At 35.7% G+C, this 24806-nt stretch overlaps 1 protein-coding gene across 5 annotated transcripts in view; it reads right to left on the minus strand.

Annotated features, from left to right (window-relative positions):
- The window catches only part of ASAP1 (ArfGAP with SH3 domain, ankyrin repeat and PH domain 1), a 146178-nt gene that overhangs the window by 32657 nt on the left and 88715 nt on the right, over positions 1–24806 (minus strand). For 3 of the 5 annotated variants that reach the window (XM_019289158.3, XM_019289154.3, XM_039572083.1), the window contains 13 exons: positions 24455–24540; positions 23600–23675; positions 22686–22772; positions 16964–16972; positions 16292–16392; positions 15808–15877; positions 14567–14654; positions 13424–13472; positions 7561–7724; positions 5868–6001; positions 4700–4791; positions 3971–4157; positions 1467–1552 (listed from right to left, as the gene is read on the minus strand). In XM_019289158.3, the coding sequence (XP_019144703.1) occupies positions 1467–1552; positions 3971–4157; positions 4700–4791; positions 5868–6001; positions 7561–7724; positions 13424–13472; positions 14567–14654; positions 15808–15877; positions 16292–16392; positions 16964–16972; positions 22686–22772; positions 23600–23675; positions 24455–24540 (1229 nt within the window). The remainder of the gene's footprint in view (positions 1–1466; positions 1553–3970; positions 4158–4699; positions 4792–5867; positions 6002–7560; positions 7725–13423; positions 13473–14566; positions 14655–15807; positions 15878–16291; positions 16393–16963; positions 16973–22685; positions 22773–23599; positions 23676–24454; positions 24541–24806) is intronic. The other 2 variants (XM_019289159.3, XM_019289157.3) reach the window with 1 other exon arrangement.

Consider the following 24806-nt stretch of genomic DNA (forward strand, 5'->3'; position numbering starts at 1 on the left):
CATACCTATAAATAATAAATGCATAATAACTTTACTGGACAAATATGAAGTAGGAGAAAAAATATTTTTAAATTAAACATTACTTTCAAAGTCTATTAAGAATTGTTCCAAGGACACTGGAAATACCTGAGTTGTGATTTAGAAGGACTGAGAATCTACAGATGTGCATTCAAAAAACTAAAGAAGTGAAACTCAGAGACTCAAACCTAGATCTCTCTAAGGTCATGCCAGTTGTTTCCCACCTGCTACTTTACTGGAATTCTTTTTGCAAACATGCTACATTAGCTCAATAGAAATATCTGAAAAATAATTCTGATACAATTAAAAGAGGTTAATAAGTCCCATGCAGTCAAGGAACTATCAAGAGGGTGGCTGTGAGAACGAACAAAAGAACTGTAAGAGGGAATTTAAGGACAACACACCAAGTTAGGGAAAGACCAGCTGTGCCCTTAAAAACTGCCCTTCCTTCAGTTTTCAAGTTCTAAACCCAGGTTTCTCAAAAACTGTTCCTGACATTTTGGGATCAAGAAAGTATTTTCATAAACCAGAAAAGCAAAGCTCAGGAGATGAACACTTTTCCCAGTGTTACCCATATTGGACAGAAAGAGCATACAGGGTTGCAAAGATGCTCTTAAACTTGAGACTGACGCAAAAAACCACAAAGCAGGCAGAAACACATACAAGATTATAGCTGTCTGAAGAAACTATGAAGCTTCATAACTAAACAAAATAATTCTAAATAATCATCCAAAATAAAAAGTCTTTTAATAATACTCAAAATAATACTTCGGGCTTCTAAGCATTTTTCAAATTACGATCTCAAACAGCTTGAATATATTAGTAGGTTATTTTTTTTTAATTTAATAACACTCTCCTCTACTCAGCACTCACACTTTTCATGAAGGTTTTTTACTTCTATGAACACACTCCTTGACAAAAAAGAACAACTCAGCCAATAAACTAGATGCTGAAAATCACTAATTAAGACGTTTACACTCTTCAATAGCTTTAATACAGTTTATTAGCTATTGGAACACTTCTTTCAAAGTCAATCTAGCATCTGTTCATAATTTTCTGAGAAAGATCCTTGTATTCTACTCTTACAATTCCTTTGCATGTGTCCTGTATTTGGCACATTTACTTGCCATCCCTCCTGTACCTATTTGTTTGCATTGCTTCATATTGTTATGTGCTCTAAATCAATGCCACTTGTGCACTACAGAGTTTTTCCTTTCATCTTATTTTTATGTAACTGCTTTCAATGTTTTTAATCTACAGATTTTTCCCTCTCTCTACTTTTCAGGAGCACAAAGGTCAACTCAAAGATACTAAACTATTATTTTTTGAAATATGTCTAAGGAGAAAGGTTATAAGTGATGAGCAAATGCTGTCCAAGGCACTGCCAGGATAGCTCTGAACATCCACATTTTTCATGTAAAATTTAATGAAAAGTTAGCAATCCATACCAGTTTTGTACGAGGAAGTCAACCAGATGGAGAGAGGTTTGGTCAGCAGTCCGGACTGCTAAATGAAGTGCTGTTTCACCTGGCTCCTAAACACATGTAAACAGAAGTTAGATTTCTGTCTTATTTCTAAAAAGCTTGTATATCAGATCTATGACACATGTCATTCACTCTTTACAAGTCTTTCAAAAGAAAAATATTAGGAAATTATGATGAAAATAATTACTGTCTTTTTTTATCTCTAAAAGACACCATGTGCTTCAAAGGAAATGGCATCACACTTTCTGAGATCTCAGCTTTCCCAAACCAAGTTTTCACTTTTCCCAGCTGGATGGAACAATCCTGAGGAGTCTTTAACCATTTTAGCTACCAGTAACTGAAAGGGATCCTGTCAAGGAATACTGGGTAAGTTTGCAGTACTTGTTGCTTTATGACAGCCTGGTGAGCACCAAGCAAAGTCCCAACATTATTTCCTACAAAAACAGCATCACAAAAATCACAGTCCCACATACATTAAATCTCTTACAGACTTGAAGAACAGTTGAAGTTGGACAGGACCTGTGAAGGTTATCTAGTTCAACCTCCCTGGCCAAGCAGGGCCATCAAGGACCAATTGCCCAGGACCATGTCCAGACAGCTTTAGAATATCTCCAAGGACAGAGACTCCATATCCATGGACAACCTGTGCCAGTGTTTGGTCATTCTCATAAAACAAAAAGGTTTTTGATCTTCAGAGGGCACCTCCTGTGCTCCCATCCTCTGCCACTGCCTCTGGTCCCATTACTGGGCACCACTGGGCTCCATCTTCTTTCCACCCTCCCTGCAGGTATTTCCATACAATGATGAGATCCCCCCGAGCCTTCCCCCAGCTGAACAATCCCAGATCTCTCAGCCTTTCCAGGTGCTCCAGACTCTCAGGCACGTTTGTAGCCCTTCACTGTGTTCTCTCCAGTATGTCCACATCTCTCTTGTTATGGGGAGCCCAGAGCTGGGCACAGCACTGCAGCTGTGGCCTCACAGTGCTGAGTGCAGGGGAGGATCACTGCCCTTCATGTGCTGGCAATGCTTCCATGCTGCCTGGAATACCACTGGCCACCTCTGCCACAAGGGCACACTGCTGGCTCACGTTCACCTTGGTGTTCATCAGGACCCCTAGGTCTCTTTAGGCAGAGCTGGGTGGTTCCCAGAATATATTTGGTGCATGGGGTGTTTCCTCCATATATAGGGTTTCTCCTTGTTGAGCTTGAATTGAATCATACTTTATTTCCTATACATATCATATGCATTAATGCATTGAAATAGAAATAGAAATGCTCTTTAATGCCATTTAAAAGTTGCACGAGAAGTTAATCTAAATTTAGATTTCATTAATTCCTATTGATCATAAAGAACATTTTAAAAAGCATATTACAGTATATATACTTAAAGTCCTAATTAAAAAGATATTATAAAATTAAACATCAGAGAATTTACAGAGGAGAATGCTTCTATAAATGTCCAAACTACATTTCAATTGGTGCTCATACCTTTCTAGATATCACTGCCTGTAATAGCTGGGAAGACTGAGGAGCTAATTCTGTTGTAACTGCTGTGGATGACAAATACAGAAAGCTGACCTTGCAGTCAGAGAATTTGTAATGTGTTTCCATGATAAGCACTGTGTGATAGCTCAAGTGCTGAGACTATACTGAACTTATTCCTTTCACTGAACACGGACAGGCACTGTGTCCTTTGCCAACTTAGCTGTTTTCACACAACTTGTTGAAAATATTCTCTGACATTTCTCCAGGTTGGGTTTAAAAGTGATGGGAGAAAACTTTGCTGAGCAAGTGGTTACATGGCATTGATTATCTATAAAAACTGGTTACTTTGCTTGTGATTAACATATGTCCATGGATAATTAAGGTCAACCTGGACCGATTTTTCCAAAAACTGTTACTGATTTCAGAAGGAAGATCAAGTACTCAAAACTTGATAGAACAGATACACACACACACACACACAAAAGAATCTTCCTGGTTGATTTACTTCTGTAAATGTCTCATCAGAAACTGTGAAGTCATAAGATTTATTCTTTCCTCATCTACAATAAACAGAGACTTGCAGACAATCAATAATGTGTTTCTTCAGCCACTTTTTTAAAAGCAGGTATGATACTGTATGTGGTATCAGGTGACCCTGGGCTATCAAGCCAAGTCCCCCATCTCTGGGACTTTTTCTAAAGAAGGCACACTGCAGGACAGGTGCTTTTAAACACATTATAGTTGCACCAAAACAGTGTATGATATCACTATTACATTTCACACTCCTTTAGACCAATTGATGACAAAAGATAAAGTATTCTTTTCCCTCTCCACAAGGATGCCACGATAAGGAAAGGAAGAAAAACCCCACCATTTTCATATGTTATTTCTCTTGTTTTATCATCTAAAGTAGCAGCCCCAGATCCTGGGCGTTTTACAAACATATATGATTTAAAATAATCATTGTTTACCTGATAAGCTTACCTGTCCAGGCTCCAACAGCGGCTCCATTAGCTCTACCCCCTCTGCATAGACTTGAATTAGTGCAAGTAAATCCCTGGATTTGACAGCCTCAAGTAATTCACTCAGTTTAGCTGCTGCAGATGCACAAGTCTTCCTAGAGAACTTATGATCTACATATTTAGCAGTGATAAATTCTTTACGTGCAGTCCTGTGAGGTGTGAAAATAGAGCTTGCTTTAGAAATTTTTAGAAAAATGGGTCAATGATTATAATTTAAAATCACCTTGTCTAACTTGGAAGCTGAGGAGGGAAGAAGGAAATTATCTGATAAAATGTGTGTTATTTATTGCTACACTGCACATCTTTCTTGCAAAAAAGCCCAAAATATGGAACATTGTCAGTTTTATCCTGTCTTCTATGTAAAAATTACTCTGACTGGGGCCTAAGATCAAAGCAAAAGCAGAGCTACTGCCATTTAGTCCACTATGTTTATCATCTGAGGGTTTACTACAAAACTCAAAACAATCCAAACAATCAAATTGAAACCCAGACTAAGAGTTTTATACACAGAGAAACTGAGGTAGCTGAAATGTGGCTATATGACTGGAGACTGAACTTCTGTGAAGCTCTGCAGTGGGAGTAAAAACCTTCTGCTATCCTAATCTTCCCCTGGCTTGGTTAGTGTTTAAGACACTTTACATCACAGATATATTCCACAGTAAACTTCAGAGTTTAACGATTCAAAACTTACATATCACTTGATGGACTGGGTTTAGGTGAAGGACTAGGTAAATTCCCTTCCATAATATCATTAAAACTAGTATTTCCTACATTCTTGGCCAGCTGCAATAAGAAAAAGAATAAATGAAGGTGAGGATTTTTGGGGTTTAGCAGCAACCTAAAAACTGGACTATTAATGTGCATTTTCCACACTATTAATAAAAGATGGAACACACAGGACTGCGAAGTTAAAGCATAATGATTACATGTAAATACAGAGCAGTTAAAAAAAAATTAAATTCTGTTATGTCATAACTTGTACAATAGACTTCACAGTCACAGAATTATTTGCATTTCAAGACAATCTGCCTCCAACACAAAACCGGAATGAGGAACCAGCAGCATGAACACTGAAATGGTGCTGGTACACTGATGAGGAAGCTGCTTTGGGAAAGAAGCTCAGACCCACTGAAGATCAGGCATAGTAAAATTTGATTTAAATTAATAGTAACTTTTCAAAGTAACTCAATATTTCTAGAAGAGAGCAAGTGGTAATGTTGAACCTATACCCAAATCCAGATCTGCCTTACATCTTCTCTCAATTTTCCCATATAAAATTTCTGTAACAAGTGTCTTCTTTCAGGCCAAACACAGCTAGGGAGATAAAAATTCTGCAACAGTTTCTTTTTTATTTGTTTATATTTTTCCTTTGGTTTTTTTCTTTTTTTTTTTTGGTAGTCTCACATCAGATTCCTTTCATAACTTCAACATCACATGATTTCATTCATCAAATTAAGATTCCTCCAACATTTTTCTTTCAGAATTAGCAACAGTCATTCTCCTTTGCCAAGTCAAATTAGCTTCATGTTTCAAATTGCATGAGCTTTTAGACCGCCCTGATTTTGGGATTAAGATCATCTACTGAGAGCCAAAGTTCTGATGGCACAAATAAATTACAATGGATGTCAATACTCATTCTGCGACACCTCAGGACATGAAATGACAAGTGACAAGAGCATCAATAATATGTAATAATATATAACCATGCACCTGTAAAATATCTACAGAAATATGAATGAGGAATTCTGCAAAAACACATTTCTTGAAAAAGATTAACAGTAAATTGTATATTTCAGTGCTTCCTACATATAGGTCAACATTTGACTAAAAAAACCTCAATATAAATTAAAGAAACTTACCAAGAGTTCAGACGTTCCTAATTTGTCTAATTCCAAAGACTGGATTCGAGAAATATGGACACCCATTTCTCTGTGTATTCCAGAACACTCAATGCAGGTTAAAATGCCCAAATTAGTTGATAGCCATGTTGGATCTGTAGAAATGAAAAACAAAGCATTTAATCAAAGTCCAAGAAAGATTTTCAGTCGTGGTAAGAAATGTATTCTGAAATGATTCCTTATTTAATGTTTCAAAGAATGGAAATAAACTAAGAATATTCCATACTTTTCTCCAAACTCAAGTGCAAATTTAACCACTACCACAAAAATCGCTACCAATGGAATGAAGCTTTTGAGATTTAATAATGGTCCTAAAGGCACTGAATTTGGACTTACTAATTCATACTGAATTAATGTATTTCAATTCATTTAGGATTTGTTTCCTGTACAAATTACTTCCTGTTTTTAAAAGTAACAGATCTCCTAAATTCGACAACCTGTGAAGTTTTAAAATTTACTTCTTAAACTTTAAATAATCCTTCATAAAAGATTAATCATAGCACTTTTCAGTATGTAAAACAGCAGCATGCTGTAAAAAATTTGAGGAGTGTTGGCTAGTCCAGGAAAAAAAAAAATTAAAATGCTGTCATGGAGGAGATCTGCATGTAATATTAGAATAGATTTTATACTATTGAATGCTACATAAGAAGCATGACCAGTTTTTAAGGAAAAGAAAAAGCTCCAGACATACTTTGTGCACATACATGTCTTCAAATTAATCTTTTCCTTGACATTAAATAGTAACTGCTGAAGCATTAAGCCAAGAGATTTAAAGCAGCAAGCTGGAGTACAGAGGTGAAGCTTAAAACTTTAGTACAAATTAAAAGATGAATGAGAACTGTAATCTGAAGTTTCTATAGCTTTAAATAATGAAATAATTGAATGAACCAGTTCCAGGATTTGACATAATTATATCCCAGGTTGTAATTTTCTCTAGCTATTTCAAGTTTGGATCAGTTCGGCATCAGCAAGCATCTGCAAGATAAACACGATCTACTCAGTTCCAAATGAGCATCACCTTCTTGAAGTGTCTCTTTAGATGAGAAAGCTGCAGCAGCTGCCAGCTCCCACAGCTCCCACACCAGCTCAGTGTACTGTGACCAGCTGCCCCTTCTCAAGCTCTGAGTGACGCATAACTGACCTGTAACTCTGTACTTCTGAAGATATTATGTGACAGGATTTCAACTCTGGGTCTCATTCTTTGCACAAGACTACTTATTCCACCTCTGAATACTTCCGATAGTGCAATTCCCGTAGTCTCATGCCAAGATAAAGCCTCAGAGTAAGATCCTGGCCAGGTCAATTTTTCCACAATCATTGTCTAAATATTACTCACTTCTACTTAGTAGCATGCACAGGATCAGTGATGCCAAGCAACTTCCATTCAAGTGCAACAAGCATCTAGACACAGTGCAACAAGAACAGTTCAAACTCCAGAGGGGCTTGAACTGCTGGAAGTAAGCACAGACAACACACAAAAATATTTTAGTGAATTAAACAGAACTAATGTAGGAAAGTCATATTTGTTCTTTTAAAAACAGGTTGAAGACTGAGAAACATCACTTAGAAAATTAGTTTGCACTCTACAAACACTTCTTTAAAGAAATTACTTTGCTCCCAACAAGAAGTTGATGACATGAACAAATGGAGATACCTGGTGAGCCACAATCACAACAGACTTCATTTCCGGGTAATCTCTGTATGTCATCAATAATGGCTTTTGTCAGATCCTCTAAACTGTTTTCACCTGTGCTCTGCTCTCCACGGAATGCCATATTTAATGCTTCTTCTTTGCTGTTAGTCAATACTGATATCCATCTAGCACAAGATAAAGACCTTAATGAAGATCTGCATTTGCAAATACAAGTTAATCTACAAACTGTAGAAATCTTGCCAGGAACAAAATATTAGTGGGACTACAGGGAAGGACTGTATTGTGGGAGAGACTGAGGAGGGGGAACAGTGAGACACAAAAGGGAAAGATTTGAGAAAAGGTAAGTAAGAATGAGAAGAGACAAACAGTCTTAATTCTAACATCCCTTTGGTGAACAGCTTTAAAGTCAAGTTCTCAGGTTTCTCAAATAAGCAGAAGTTGTGGAAGAGAAAGGGGGCAATTAATCTCCTGTAAATTTAACTGCTTTAAAATGTGCCCAAAATCTTCCTGAAGTCTATCCTGGAGAAAATGATACCCCCTACTTTCTCCAGTGTGCATCTTTCTCTTCACAGAGGAAACAGCAAGAACCCTGGTGAATGTGTTGGTGTCTCATTGCCTTTTAAAATGCAGGTCTCTGTGCACTAATCAGAGTCAGACTGTAATACCCAAATTAATGAGAATTTCCATGGCAACCAAGGGGCTAAGGAAGAGAAGGATGACAGGAGAGTAATATTACCAACAGCCGACATAAAATTTTAGGAGCAACAGTTGAGTGCAACAAATCAAGACTTTAATTGTATCTCAGGCACTATTGCCTTCCCTCCCAATCACTCTGCAAGTTGCTGTTTACACAATAATGTTTTCATTAAAACCAAACAAAACACATTTTCAGTAGCTGCTGTGCTACATGTAGAAGTAAAGAGGGGAAAGCAGTTCCATTAAGGACAAGAACATTGCAGATTCAGTGTTCTAATTTAGAAAAAGAGCAAGTTAAAAAGAAATCCTCCCAGGTACAGTGATTTTAGATGATTTTAGATCTACTGCAAATAATTTTTATTTTTTTTTTATGCAGAAATATTTTAAATTGGCCATGTCCTCAAGGCACTTCATGTTTACAATGTTCAGATTGTCTGCAACCATCAGTCTTCTGAAATATGCAGAAATGGTTATGGTCATCTAAACAAACTAAGAGAACTTCAGATTGAAATTCATAATTTCTCATTGAAATAACAATGAAAAGATTAGCTTTAAAGGATTTCAGAGAGAAATTTATGTGTGTAATCTTAGAACACAGACTCGGAGCCTGAATTAACATATGGTCAGTCTATATTATATACTTCATGCACGTACGTTTTTAAAATTTTTTTGTGCAGAATATAATCTAGGAACTTGTGCTTAAAATGATTTAAAAATTTTGAAAAATCAACCTTCAAATAAAAGAGAAACGGAAAGTCTTGAGCACAAATTTGCTCCATAGTTTACATGCTGAAAACAATAAAGGTACATGAACCTTTCTCATTACATGAGATGAACCCACACTAGAGGGCATTCTTCTGCAATTTTAATGATCAAATTCAATGTTATTAAAAACAATAAAAGGCAGTGGTGTCTTGTTCCTAATATTATATCAATGTTTGGTTAAATACACAGAGTAAAATAATAATTTAGCTCAGACAAACAACATTTATCCTGACATTTGTGCACAATTTCTTTCAGCTTTACAATTTGATTAGTTTGTTAAAAAGGCAGAACTTGAATAAAACTCAACTAAGCAGTAACAATTAAAAAATTATTAGATGCAACTAAAACAAACACAACACAACTGAGCCAGCTGTTAGTTCGATACAGATTTCCTTATTACGAGCATCTAAACTGTCAGAGCAATCATTACTTTGGTTGTGTTTGCTCAGGTAGAAGGAACCCTCTGTCCAAGACTGTCACGGGGTCACCCTTGAGTCAGAGCAAGAGGCACCACAGTGGCAGCTCTTCCCTGACAAGCACAAGCACAAGGACAGACATGCTCTGAATGACTGGTGCTGTTTATCAAGAAGTGCCCAGCTGGTCACCAGGCCTTCCTAGTAGGCTGCATACTCAAAAATAAACAATTAAGTCAGTAAATATGGTATGTTAATTAAATGTAAATAGTTTATAAAACTCCTTCTAACTGCTCTTCTTCTCTTTTTCTTATCTGTACTAGTCTTTCTTATTCTTCCTTTATTAAAAAAACTCCATGTATTTGCTTTATTTCACAATACTGCCAGTGCCAAATGAATAGTCAAAAACCTTCTGGTAGTAAATACTTCGTGGTGTTCTTTCAATTAATTTAAAGATTAATGAAGTCTTACAGAATTGCTTTGTCTTCTTGTTTTAGGACAAATGGAAATGGCCTCAAGCTGTGCCAGCAGAGGCTTAGATTGGATATTAGGAAAAAAAAAAAAATTCACAAAATGAGTTTTTAAGCACTGGAACAAGCTGCCCAGAGAAGTGGTTGGGCCACCATCCCTGGAGGGCTTTAAAAGATGTGTGGATGAGGCACTTGGAGACATGGTTTAATTGTGGGCTTGGCAGTGTTTGATTAATGGTTGGACTCAATGATATTAAAGGTCTTTTCCAACCCAAGCAAGTCTATGATACTATTCTACCAAATACAATAAACAGGTGGTCCAATCATCTCTTAAACTTGTTTTTCTGAATACCAACTTCTGAATAAGCAATTTCTTATCATGCTTTAAGGCATTTTGTTTGCTGGAGATTCAGCTTTGAAGTTTTGAAGAAACAAGGCTAAACAAAAATCTGGCATCATAGGTTTTTCCATTTCCACCAGGAAATGGAAGGAGTTCATTAACCTTGCATGGACCAAACCGTCACTCAGGTTTCTCTTATTTTTCTTCAGTATTTCCAAGTTGATAAAAAACCCTCCCCCAAGAATAAGAACGAGTCTAATAGTTGGGGTTTTTTTCATTTTGCAGAAAAAATTTGTCTGTCTCTTCTGACAATCGCTATTGCAATCACTATTGTTGTTTCCAGGTAAATGCACAATCAGAACAAGAATAGCATAACGTTTTTCAAATATTGAGATATAACTTGTTTTGTATGGAAGAAGCATCAGATAGTATCAATGCCTTCAACTCAGTCTTTGCAAGGTGAAAAACATCTGAGGACTGTTGCTAAAAATTAGACTGAAGTTAGATGTCTGTTTCTCCATAGAAAACTTTCTAAACCTAGGTTTGTTTATAATCCAGGCACTTCCTGCAGGTAAAGATATGCTCTTGATCTTTAAAAAGAGGGTAGAAAAGAACCCAAAGCTCATCACCAGAGTATGTTTAGCCCTATCCACAATTACAAAAACCAGAAAGCAACTACTATTGCATATGTTAAAAAAATCAGGTTACTTTTCTTACAATCTACACATAAATATATATTTACATGCACATACAGAAACACACTACCCACACCCCACTTCCCCCTATACACTGTACTTTGTCTACTAGAGAAACTAATAATCCACTGAGAACTTAAGGACTGTCAATCAGTAATTAAAGGCCAACAAACAGCTGCCTGGATAAAAATGAAGAAAGGCACTGGCCTGAAGGAAATGTTTGAGGTGAAGCAGTAACAAACCTGTAACAGAATGTAGGCTACAGTGCTTTGTATGTATGTTTTTTTTTTTTAAATCTCCTTTTAGAAATTATTATTATTAATATTATGCAGTTTGAGGAGCTATTTATGGAAGCAGTGTAAAATGATCACTAGGAAAATGTATGCAAGGTCAGTAAAACTAGAATAAAAAGATGCATCTTTCTTTTGTCTCTATTTAGATGTGAGTCTGTAAGGAAGCTGATTTGAAAATCTATTTACACATTTATTTTTCCCTTGGTTCACAAAGTAAAAAGGACAGAACAGAGGCAGCACTAAAACTGTGTGGACAAAACACAAGAGGAAAGGAAGAAGAGAGAGGCACACCTATACCAGTCAGGAGGAAATTGAAACAAGAGGATGACAACTCTAATTGAGGAGTTACATCAAGTAGTTCCTGCAGAACACCCTTAAATCACTAAGGCTGGAAATCCAAGGGATGCTGTTCCCATGATACTTTAGAGAGTAAAGCTTTTAGCGTCCACTCAGTGGCTGCACAAGAAAAACAGAATGTTTAGTTGTATTGCAGTTGCTCATCAGCACATTCACACCCATTCAAGGGGGGCAGCAGAACGGGAGGTGCTGAACTCCTCTCTCTGGTGATCTACATCAGGACATGTGGAAAAGCAAGGGAGCTGCATCAGGGGAAGTTCAGATGGGACACCAGGAAAAGGCTCTTCACTGAAAGGGCGGTTGGTCACTGGAACAGGCTCCCTGGGGAAATGGTCAGGACATCAACCCTGTTAGTGTTCAAGGAGCATCTGGCCAATGCTCTCAGTCACATGATTTACTTGTAGGTAGTCCTGGGAGGAGCAGGCAGTTGGACTCAGTGATCCTTATGGGTCCCTTCCAACTTAAGATATTCTAGGATTCTTTATTCCAATGCAAGTAATTTCCTCAGCCACTTGACTTTAGAGTGATAAACAAAACTTCAGTGCTTCTAATGGGAAATAAAACCAGCCTGGAATTTCAAAACAGTCCAACAGGCAGCCTGCTAAACTAAATTTACTGATCTGCCTCTCAGAAGAAGGTTATTGCTAATCATTCTTCCCCTACTTTGCTCGTGTGTTAAGACAAAAAACCCCAAACAAAGCACTTCACCTTTTAAACCAACTAACACAGTAAAAATTAATTTATGGCAGAGTACCAAAAACTTATGACTCATCAGAAACAACAGTATTTTCTTCTCGGCTAAGAAAATTACTGGAATAATTAAGGTCCAGGATGAATGCAGTAATCATGACTAGCAAGTCAGCTTTGCACTGTAAGAACCAACATAAAGCTGTGGAAGACCAGAAGGAAATAGCTGCACAACAAAGAATTCTTCAGCCCTTTTATTTTACCCATGAGTCCCAAGGTTGAGCTGTCAATGCCACTGCCACCCATCACTACCAAACAAGTGAAACACCCTACAAACATTCCCTGTACTTTTAAAATACACATGGAGCAACACAGTCTTCCACTAGAACGTGGATATGTAAGGAAAGAATGAGGAAGCCTTTGCTGTCCTCTTCAGAAGTAACTTTTTTCCTGGAACTGTCAGGTGTTGAGCATTAGACAACACGCACAACACATGTCTGGTGACAAAGGAGAAAAAACCAGAGGTACATGGTTCTCAGGAAATAGTCTGATGCAGCAGGAAAAAAGACTGTTTTATTGGAAATAATCTGGTTGGAAACATGCATTAATGAAATAAGTTCCTGTATTCTGAAGTACACAAATGTGCTTTGCTGTTTATTTCTAGGCCTACAGAAGAAAAAACGTACTGCCTGTACATATATTCTATGTGTCATATGGAAATCTTTTATCTATTCATTATCTTTTATTTCAAGGAAAAGGTAGGATCAAGAGGAAAAGAAGTAACTGCAGAACAGGGTTAACAGAGAAGATTTGAGAAGAATTTTAAAATATTTCATTTGAATCTTAATAATCTGATCTACAATATCATACCAAGCACTTCACACAAACCATGTACTGGCAGGATACACAATCTAAATGGGGTTTTGGTTAGTTTGGTTTGGTTTAGTTTTGTTTTTAACATAACTAGGTTTTAAAAGAGCTCTGTAGTGTGACACAAAATAATTTACATTTACAGATTCATAACAGCAGAAAAAAGAGACGGTAAGCACTACTTATGCATCAGCTGAGAAAATTATTTCTGTTGTTATGTGTGATTTTATACATCTCTATTGGCAAAATAAACTTGAAAAAATGTAAACATTCTTACGCTACGTATTCCTGTTCATCTTCTGCTTGAAAGTGGTATGTTCTGTTATCTGAAATAAAGAAATACATCTTTTCATTTGGCACATGAAAAAACTTAATGTGTCTACATATTTGGTACTAAAACTTATTTGGCAGCTAAAGCCTTCAAGAGCAATTTCTCTTAAAAGGCATCATTAATCCTTTATTCATAGCTATGGATAACAATTCCAAAAAAAAATGAAAAAAGGAAGATGAAACTCTAAATTTTGATGCATACCAGCTGTAGGTATTTCAAAAGTCTTAAGTTTTGAAATATTACAGAAAAATAAACATATGGATCAAATTTTACCCTTTCAGAAGTTAAAACTGAAACATAATTAGGAGAAGAGGGAAAAATTAATTTATTCCTTTTATATAATTTTTCCTTTCAGTTGAGCCAAGAAAATTCTTTTTATTAACCAACAGATGAGACATGAAGTAGCTATTATCTGCCACAATCAAAGGTTTCCTAGACTGTCCTTTTCAATACAGAATGTTGGAAGTGTTTGTTGATTAATACTCTATGCAAAGCCTGAAAACAGTAAGTTGACTCATCACCTTCAAAAGAGTTTTTAAAACCAGACTGAATAAAAATACCTTCTGTACAAGACCAAAATGGGAAGAAGGGAAACCACAGGAGCGTTAACGCTCAGAAGACAAGGCAGTACCAATTTTCAGAGAAACAGAAGTGTATTTTTAATGTATGGTAAGAGAAAAAGAGAAATTAGGTCTCCTTCTCTTCCTCATTCCTTCAAATAGCACTCAAAAAGCAGAAAAATAACTGAATTGGATAAAGCCAAAGGTCTTTCCCCTCTCCTGGTGGATATAGCTAATGCATGTTCCAGTAAGTTGTTAAACATCTCTCTGAACTTAGGGAGCAGCACATATGCTGCATTTCATGGCTTGTCACAAACAAACAGTATTCATGTCACACCTACACAGAGAAAAGGTTCTATATCTATTTGTTCATCATCAGAACTAGAGGCTCTGGACACTCATGAGGCACTGTGTGTGTCTGGATAGACCTGAACTTTGAGCTCTAGCCTTGTGTTCTACTCAAAGCATCTTGCAATGACATTTTCAGAAATCCCACATAATGCAAGACGGTGCTAGAGTTGCTACATACGTGATATTAGATCAAAGGACTTCTTATCTTCAGCATTTGGCTTCACCTGGCAGGTCAATAAATTCAGTTTAGCTGGTTGCCTGTTGGACTAAAAAGAAAATTTATTTTACTTTAAAAATGTCTTGATTTAGGATTATTTTCCCTTTCTGGGGAGTGGGCATGTATGACACTATTTAAAGCTTGGACATGCACACATATCCACCCTCAAAAAGCTTGAGACCGGCAGCTCTTGGTCTGACTTGGTCTCTCAAAACAGACACATTGCTAAATCTAAACAAAATTAAAAACTTTGTAGCCACACGTTATATGAAAGATGAAAAAAAAAAACAACCTAATAAACAATATGCTAATAATAAATATTTTTTAATTGCATTTCATCAACAATGGCAAAACTATAATGCAGTTTCTCATTACAGCCTGCCCATATTCCAAGTTTCCTCACATTTTAAATAAATCAAAGACATAGTCCTAAAACTTTAAAAGGGAAAGTGGAAAGCTGAAGATCTGGAGTTTCAGAACTCAGAATAAATACAAATACCAATACCAATACTCTGTGCTGTAATTAAGTCACTTAAGACATCATAACTAAATGCATCTTTGAGGTATTTTGGGTTTATACAGGTAGTAAATTTTAGAAATTGATGTCTGTCAGTGGAATTTGGAGCAAAGAGGGAAAAAGGGTGAGGAAATGGGACTATCTCCTTTAATGAGAGGAACTCCTGTGGTCATTTATAACAAGTTCATTATCCTACTCCCACAAGGCAGTTCTAGCATTGCCTCCACCATCATCACGTTGGAGCTACCTCATGACTGAGCATTCCTAGGAAAATCCTTCAGATATATGCCTGATTCCAAGAACTTACTGTGATCAAAACTTCCCAGCATTTCAAACTTTTAATTGAAAGCACTAAAAATACTAAACACATTCACTCATCTGTCAGACTCTAACGAAATATCAAATTCTTCCCAAGTTTCCAAATTACATGCTTCATATATATACCATGAAAATCCTTATAAGAAAATCCATCCGAAGTATTAATTGAGAAGTCTGTTCAGTATATTTGCCGTTTTCTCATAAAACTACTGATAAATTAATTTCATAAGCTACTGTTTCACAAAACTTCAGCAGTCAGAAGCTGAAATAGCATTCTTTTTGCAATAGCAGATCAGCAGCAACAGATTCACCAGGAAAGGATGATGTTAATTTATTCTTTTCATATAAAAGTATAAAAATAACTTACCGTTGCATGTGATATGGTAAGAATTCCATTTTTAACAGTGCACTTCCTTCTTTGCCATACTTTCCTCAACCTACATAAGAATATCATACCAAGCTCAGTAACCAGACCTGACTTCAAAACACATATTAATCTCATTATCATTTTGAGACGATTAGCTTTAAAAAACAAACAGATGCAGTCAAAATTTTACTAAATGCCTCACCAAAAGAAACTTGGAGATTTCTGACAGATCTTAATCCTCTTTAGAGTTATAAGACAATAGGTATCTTTTAACTATGATTTTTTTTTTCATGCTTGCTTGTCATACTTTTTATATTTGCTGTATTAAATTTAGTTCTGTGTTCAGGTTTGAACTTTGGAACTCTCAAGTACTCATGGCACATGCATTAGGAGAATGTTCCTGAAGCAACCACAGTAGAAAACAGCTACAGTTAGAGCATGAATGTAGTAATAGTTTTCACTATTATGTGCTACCAGAACATACCCATCACTCTTCTTTAAAAGATAACCTTTCTTCTCACTGCCATATTCCTTATTCCCCTGAAGCTGATGCATACTGTATCCTCCTTGCCTGCTCTGTGAATCCTGAAAAAGGGAAAAACAGCATTAATGTTCTCCTGATGTGCACAGTAAACTTTCCTAACCATTAAGCCTATTTTTTCTTCTCTACAACATCACAAATTAATAAAGATTAAAAAAAGGAGAGAGAACTCCTACAGCATGTTTTACATTCATAGGAGAGCTTGCTTTTACACCACGTGATCTTGAACTAGATACATGTTCAAGATTTAATTAATACATTAGGCCTTTGATGCAAATATGCACCTCAAAACAAAGACTTTTAGAATACAGATATTTAATATTGTACAAACTTATAAGCAAAGAGTAAAAGGCTAAGATAAAAATTCAAAAAGAAAACAACAGAATACAGCATGCATATATATTTAGGAACACATACATAAACAAAGACAAATGCTAATAATCACTTTTTTTTTTCAAATTAAAAATATGTAAAATTCATGAGTTTTAGTGAATGAAGTCAGCTGAAATAACTTTTGGCCTGATCTAGTGAAACAATTAAGTGAAATGGATTAACTTGTTACAAGCACATCAGAAAACAAAAAATTCCCCAAAATTCATTAAAACATTGACTTACTCTCCTAGACTTCGATCACGAAAGGCAAAAGCAATAGAGGAAAGAGAAAGCAAATAATTTAAAACAAGAATTATTATTTATTTAAAAAAACATGTTCATTGAACATAAATTTTATAGCCCCCATTGTTAAAACAATGTTTCCCCTTTCTAAAGACACTGCTAGAGAGAAGGCAAGAGCTACTTTTTTAGGCATATTGGTGTTTTTTCTCATGAAGTAACAAAACATCGTAACAAAATTCCAGGCAACCTGGCATATATGACATTGGCTTCACAAAACAACTAAGATGACTGCAGGATCAAATTTTAATATGCCTTCTATCTTTATAATCTTTAAATTGCCTGAAATAATAGTTATATTGTATCCTCCACCACTGGAAATAATTCTGAATTTCCATTGAAAAAGATCAGGCCCAAAGTTAACTTTAAATTTTTTTTGCAAGTGTATGCAAAAGGCTATAATTAAGGACACATCAGTTTGGTTTTAAATGTAACTGTGAAACAATAACCTGCAAAATATTTGACAAAATCCCACCAAAAAAAAAAAAAAAAAAAACCAAACCCAAAAGAATGGGAAGTTCAATTATTCCCTTGTCAATAACCTTTCCCCTTTAAAGCATAGTTTCTTACTACCACAATCAATATATACTGAAGAAACAACCAGGGCCTCAATATTATTATTTCAAACTGCTTCCCTGCCAAAGTAATGTTTGGTAAGAGTACTTCCGATTTTTTACAAATCCACTGGAGAAAATCCCATTCATTTCATGTTCTTCAATAATTCCATGGTTTATTCAGGGTGCTTACAATTGTTTTTCATTTTGTAACAAGTTTGCCACAGAGTTTAGAGAAGTGTTTTGGTAAAACTGGCAGTTGTGGTTGGAAGCAGCACAAAGGCTGCTGCAAGCTGGGGGCTGCCAGCAGTGCTCACACCACCACAATCAGAAGCTCATTTGTTAAAAACAAATTTCAAATCCCCATTGGAATTAGGGTAGGATGGTATTAGCATAGGAAAGAACACAACGAGATATAGTTCTTGTTGAGAATAGCATATCATAGGGAGATTTGGGGAAATAAATCAAAATGTAAAGAAATAGTTGACAAAACAGACACAAAACATGATTCTGAAGATTAGCTATATTCAACTTAAAGCTGTTAAGTTACATTTGTACAAAAATAATCAAGAGAAAAAAATAGGGAACAGAAGCCTGTATTAAATGCCTGGTTTCTTTTAAAATTTAAGCTTCTTAGGATATGAGCATTTTGCAACATACAAGATCAGATGCTTTACACAATTAAAATTACACTATTATCCATTAAAATACATTTTCCAAAAGCTGTAAACCACAGCGATTTTCCAAAATTAGATCATCCTTGCAACATGTAACAGAAACTGCCCCGATTTGACATGAGGCCACAATAGTGGCCACAAGAGACACTCCATGTAACAGAGCCAATGGTACCTCCTGCAAGGAAGCTGCAGCACTGGCATTGCTGCACAGCCCAGGATTCAAACACAGTCTAGATGTGCTTTTCCAGGAACCAGGTAATTGCACTGATTACAGTAATATTTTTTCACTGATGAAAGGACAGGTATGCCAGAAAAATGTGTAAGGCCATTACAGATGCCCATAATGCTAAATAAACACCTTGAACAAGTGCAACAGGGAAACGGGAGTTGCGTTATGAGACCTCGAAAATGTCAGGACGTCTCACTTATCTCATAGCAGCTCTGAAGAGGTTAAAGGTGGCAGAATTTACAATTTGGACAGGAATCACTAGTTTCAACTTCCTTCTCCTGGTCAAAGAAACTTATAGCTAGAAACAACCAGGGCCTCAATATTATTATTTCAAACTGCTTCCCTGCCAAAGTAATGTTTGGTAAGAGTATTTCTGATTTTTTACAAATCCACTGGAGAAAATCCCATTCATTTCATGTTCTTCAATAATTCCATTAATCCATAAATTTTCCAGAGATGAGATTATAATGCACTAATATAAGTAGGAAAATGTATACTTAATCATAATCCACCAGGCCATCTGTCACAATAATAAAGTCCAGCTTTATGTACTTGACGAGCTGGATATACATAATGATGGAGGCTGACTGGTGGAAACTCAGGCCATGTCAGGCTTTGCTGTCTCTTAACCAAGGAGTAATGGATGCTGCCATGCTGCTTCAGGATTAAACTCTGAACACCTAAGTAACACATTGTTTTTCAAGCTCCTCAATACTTGCCAGCATCATTACACTCCAACTCATGTCATGTAGCAGAATTTAACGAGTCAAAGTCCTCATGTTGATTTTGAAGGAGAAACTTGAACATCAATGTGATCAAATGGTTATTTTATCAAAAAAGCAGATTCTTTCATTACAGCATTTCTCTCTCTCCTGTGATTTGCCTGGGTATCTGAGAATCACAATACTGCTCCTTTTTCTTCTAAGACACAATTTCAATTCTCTTCAAACCAAACACTTTATTTTCATATTTATAAATTTATATACATATATTATATACGCATATATACACAGTTTTTCAAGAGTCCTAGAATTTGCCCACATTGTAATTACATTCAGAACAGTTGCACAGTTTATTTTGGTGATGACTGTGAAGATACTTTATTTCAACATGTATTCAAGTTTCAAAATTTGACTTTACATTGATATTTGACTTTACTTTTATATTTTAGATGAGGTTACTTTCCACTAAAACACAATATTTTTACTAAACATACAGGAAATAAGTAACCAAAAATCCAAACACTGTACTTCATATGTTACTCTGCCTTATAATAATCTATGAGCAACTTTTGAAACTTGACTTATATGGACTGAACCATATGCAGCCATGGATGCACAGCACAAAGTAGTGAAGAACAACCACACATTTGTCCTACTTTATTTCCAAGAACTGTCCACGAACACAACAACACATGCATCTTCCAGGAGAGGAGGAGATGTTTTTCTTTGCTCTCCAAATAATCAGCTTGTGAAAGAAAAGGTACGTGAAAGGAAAGCAACTCTTGTTGCTCTGTGTGTTGGGAATCAATTCATGATGAAGAATGAGCAGGAATTATGTTCAGAGTGATTTAGATAATAGGGAGATGACAAATGTAATGCCTGTATGGAAAGCTCTCTAAGTATGGAAGAGATCTAGTAAGTCCACATGAACATTGGAGATGGAAGGGAAAAAAAATACCAAACAGAGAACCAGAAAAGACTGTAAAGTATGAGATAAAGGAAAACTGAGCACTAGAAAGAGCTGGCAGCTTTTACAATAAATTGGGATCTATTCAAAGGGACTCTGTAGTACTCCTGTCAGCATTTATGACATGAAAGAAATTCTAAAAAACATGTACAGTGTGTTGTAAGGCTGTGTTGTCTCTCAGAATGACGGGATTAGAAGTGGAACAGACCCCTGGCCAAGGCTTGTCTGCTCTATGATGTACACCTACGTTATGTAAGTACACATAAGCAAGTATTCAAAAGAAATAAAATCATTACTGTAAGGAATTACTCATCCATCATTTGTTATTTACTGTGATTCCACATTAGTTAATTTACTAACTTCAAGCCACACATCTACATGCAATGGCCATAATTGCAATGGGCTATCTATAAAATTACATGACAGCCCATGAAAATACTTACCCCAGTTACTATAGTTCTATTTTTTAAAAGTTTCAGAAGAATTCCAGGAACATAAAGATTTTTTAGCTTCACACCACACAAGGGACATTAATGAAAACTACTCTGAAGAGTATATTTATTATTACATATACTGGAAAATCAGTGCAGCTTTTGTACAGAGAGGTTGTGTCAAAAACTTCCTGGAGTTCTCTGGAGGAATCAGTAAGTAAATGATGACTGATGCAGTGTACCTGGACCTTCAACAGGCACTTATCCTTCCTTATGAAAGGGAAAGAATTGCCACAGGACAAGAGGAGAAGTCTGCAGGTGAGATAACAGGTTAAAAGCACAAAACAGCCCAATGAGTTTCACAGAAGGCTGCACCAGCACATGTGGTGTCTAACACAAACAGTCTGGAAAAGGGTGAATAACAAACTGTCAAAGTTTATTATATGCTATTAAATTATTCAGGATACTCAAGAAAGGCTGACTGAAGAGTTTCTCAGGAACTCAACGATAGTGAGTAGCTTGACAACAAATGACAGGTGAAGACCAGTATAAAAGAATGCCAAGTGATGCAGAGGGGAAGAATAAGATACTGTGAGCTCACCACGAAGATTCAGAAACAGAGTGATAGGCTATAGCTTTACAGAGGACTAAACTTACACACCTCCTCTGGCCAAAAAGCAAGTCAATGTTAGGTTTTATATGGAAAAATAAAAAACAAGAAAAATGATCAAAAACTATCCAGTGAGGATATCTCAAATTCACACACACTCTGATCCTGAATAGGGCATGCAGATCTAAAAGTTCAAAACAAATAAAAGGGGAAAGATTTTTCCACACAACATGCAGCCATGGTGGGAAAGGCACAGCTGTAACATAAGCTAATGGTTTACACTTCTTTAAAAAGCAACTGCACAAATTCAAAGACTTCCAAGCCAGTCAAGCTACTAATGGGAGGGTATTCTGGGGAAGTATCAGTGTTTATTGCCCTGCATTTTACCTTCAACACCCACTATTAACTGACATCAGTTGGCCAACTCAGTAACATGGTTGTAAATTATGTTTTTATGTATATATGATATCAGCAATACTGTCCAGTCATATATTTGGATGATCATATATATTCAGCAGAACGGCATCTGTCTAATGTTTAGTTATAATTCATATTTAATAATAGACACCCTGTAAATATGGTTGTCTTATACACTGACAAGAGAACTGAACAGAGGGTAAGCAAACTTTTCCTGAAGGAAAGCTACACTGACCCTCCCAAGAGTCACTGTCACCATGGGATGTTAAGTATTTCTCTCAGGCACCATGATTTTGAAAAGTCACAGTATTATCTCAGGTAAAAGCTGTGATGTGTGTTATTATGTTATCTCCTAGTTCAAGAAGTATTCCAGAACATCTGCAATGGACATCACGTGTGCAACCCCACTTTTGATACCAGTGCATTCGATGATGAACTTTACTTTTTAACTGCCCTCTCTCAGACCCTGCTGTCTGAATAGCAAACAAATTTTCTTTCTTAGCAGTTACTATTAGCAAAAGGAGTTTGGAAAGGAGAACAACAGCACAAAATCCACCTGAGTTAGCAGATGAACAGTAATGTGCAAACCATAGGTAAAGGCAAGTCTCTGGTTCTCATTCTGCCTTGGGATCACCTGGGTCAGGAAAACACTGAACACAAACTGGCTGGAGGATAGCAGAACACAAGAAGGAAGTGTGCATCCCTTCTCTTTAATTTTTTTCGTGAACAATCATTCTTTATCATTGTCAAGGACAGGATGTTGGGCTTGATGAAGCATTTATCTGACCCATTACAACTGTTCTTACAGTACATTAAGAAAGTACATTAAAAAAAGAATAATATCTTTTAATACATAAAATGGAAACAGAAAACGAATGTAAAAATATTGTTTGCTGATATGTAGTTGAACATTGTAAATATTAGTTTTGCCTTAATGTTCAAAGTCCAGCTCTTTTGAACCAATAACTACACAAATTGAACATTAATTAAACCAATTTCTGAATATAAAATTCACAAATTTACATTATCTCCAAGAATAACATGTCTAAATTATTTACCTCCTTCTGATCAAGCTGCAAAGAAGATTTTATCAAATCTCGAAGAGCTGTAAGTTGTTTCTTTTCTTCATCTTGTGTCTGCTTTATCTATAGAAAGAGATTGACATTTTATGTTTGCTGGATGGGACTTCAATGTTTTATGCATTTCAATATACCATTTTAGATGTCCTGAACAACTAGCTCAATTATGTTGTGTTTTTGTAATAGTTGTGTTTATTTTCATGGACCAGTCTGTTCTTAAACCTTCACCTTCTATGCATGTACTCCTTGAAAAGCAAATTAAAATGAATGTACAATTCCACATGCACTGTTTGTTCTGTCATATTGTAATGGCTTACTATACCTAATGTAAGTAAATTAGCCTCTGAAATATTAAAATAACTCCAATAAATTTGATGGATTACTTAAGGAATGAAAACGCAGTTTAATTTAGCAACTAATGGCAATAGAAAATGAGATTATTGTAATTCTGATTATAGAACACAAAAACACTTCGGTGACAAGTGGTCTTTGATTCCATGTTATTACTTTTCTTCAATGAACATCACAAATTAATTCAGTTTAAAAACCTGGTGCTATCATTAAGTAATTTGGCTTTAAAACGTGAAAATGTACTAAAATTAATGCTAATAATATAAGCTGATTCCAATATTCACTCTTAAAAGCAGTTTTATCTTAATGTTTGATTGAATTAGTAGTAGAATGAAAGCTACTTTTCCTAATAGCTCTAAAAACTACATATGAAGTTTAACAGTCAAGATGTCTTCTCTTCATCTATGTTCAGTTTCAAATAACACACCTTTCATTTATAAGATGCAAATGAAATGCAGACCCTTGTAGTTATATTTAAAATGTCCTTATATAAACAAAATATTTTCATTTTCAGATATAAAGCTACTTGTAAGTAAACTTACATTATATAAGTCAGCAGCCAACTTTTCAATATATTGTTTAAGTTTATCAGCTGTTTTCAAGCCATCTTGGAAGAAACTGGAATGAAAAATACCTTTGCTTTATCAGGAATATATCTAATTCATAACACAAGGTAGATTATCTCATGGAGAAAAACAGCAAACCAAATAAAATATATCCAGCTTCTTTCATGTTCAAAACTAAACAAAGAATGAAACAACTAAAAACCCCCAAAAAAACCCCTTCCTGTAAGTTGAAAGTACAATATCTTTCAACAGTGGAGAAACACCATTGTGACTTAAACAAATATCAAATTAGAGAGAATATAGATTAGCTTATTTTTGTTACTGCTCTAGCCAACGTGTTTCTCCTTCAGTAATTTCTAAAATCTTTCTCCTGTGTTTAATTTAAGTTCCTGTGTATTTGCCTTTGTGGTTCTTCTACTGATGACAAGGTTGTATCTTACCAGCTTCACCTCAAGGAAATTCAAAGAAATTACTGGCTTTCACAGTAGTTTTAGAATTTAAATAAAAGACTAAAAACTATTAATTAGAATAAACAAGACATTTATAGAAATGCATTCCAGATCTATGCCTCAGGAACTAAAATTAATTTTTGTAAGCAACAGAAAGGTTTTCCTTTGGCCTCTTTCTCCATCACTGCCCTGCCCCACAAACTCACTCTGACACTCTCTACTGGAAGTCTACAGCCTCAGAAGGGGAAGATTCAGACACCTGGCACATCACAATTATGAAAAAAAAGGTTCTGATACATTCAAACAAAGGGACACAAATTTACACAAAATCTTGTGTAAAAAAGAAAATTGTAACTAAGGCTTAAAGCATTGCAGCACTTACTTGCATTGTGCATGATAATATTTAATAAGGTTCTGCAGAAGGTCCACACCCTTTTTTGTCTTGATTTCATTAACCTTAATAAGATACTGTATAGACAATGGAAAACATTGACAATCATGTATCACAACCTTCAACAGTTTTCAAATAATAAAACATCATTTGCTCAATGAATTAAACTCTGTGTTTAACCTGGGTGCTGACCCATAAAACACCACTCTATCATTGCTAAACAAACTTTAAAACAGATAACAGTTTATCTGGCCACTCCATAAAATTTTAACACCCCAAAACATAAAGGAAATCCAAGAAAAAAGTTTCATCCTTTAGAACTGTCTAAATATTCCCATTTTTA

This window comes from Corvus cornix, chromosome 2 (genome assembly GCF_000738735.6).
Source record: "Corvus cornix cornix isolate S_Up_H32 chromosome 2, ASM73873v5, whole genome shotgun sequence".
In the NCBI taxonomy this organism is placed as follows: Eukaryota; Metazoa; Chordata; class Aves; order Passeriformes; family Corvidae; genus Corvus; species Corvus cornix.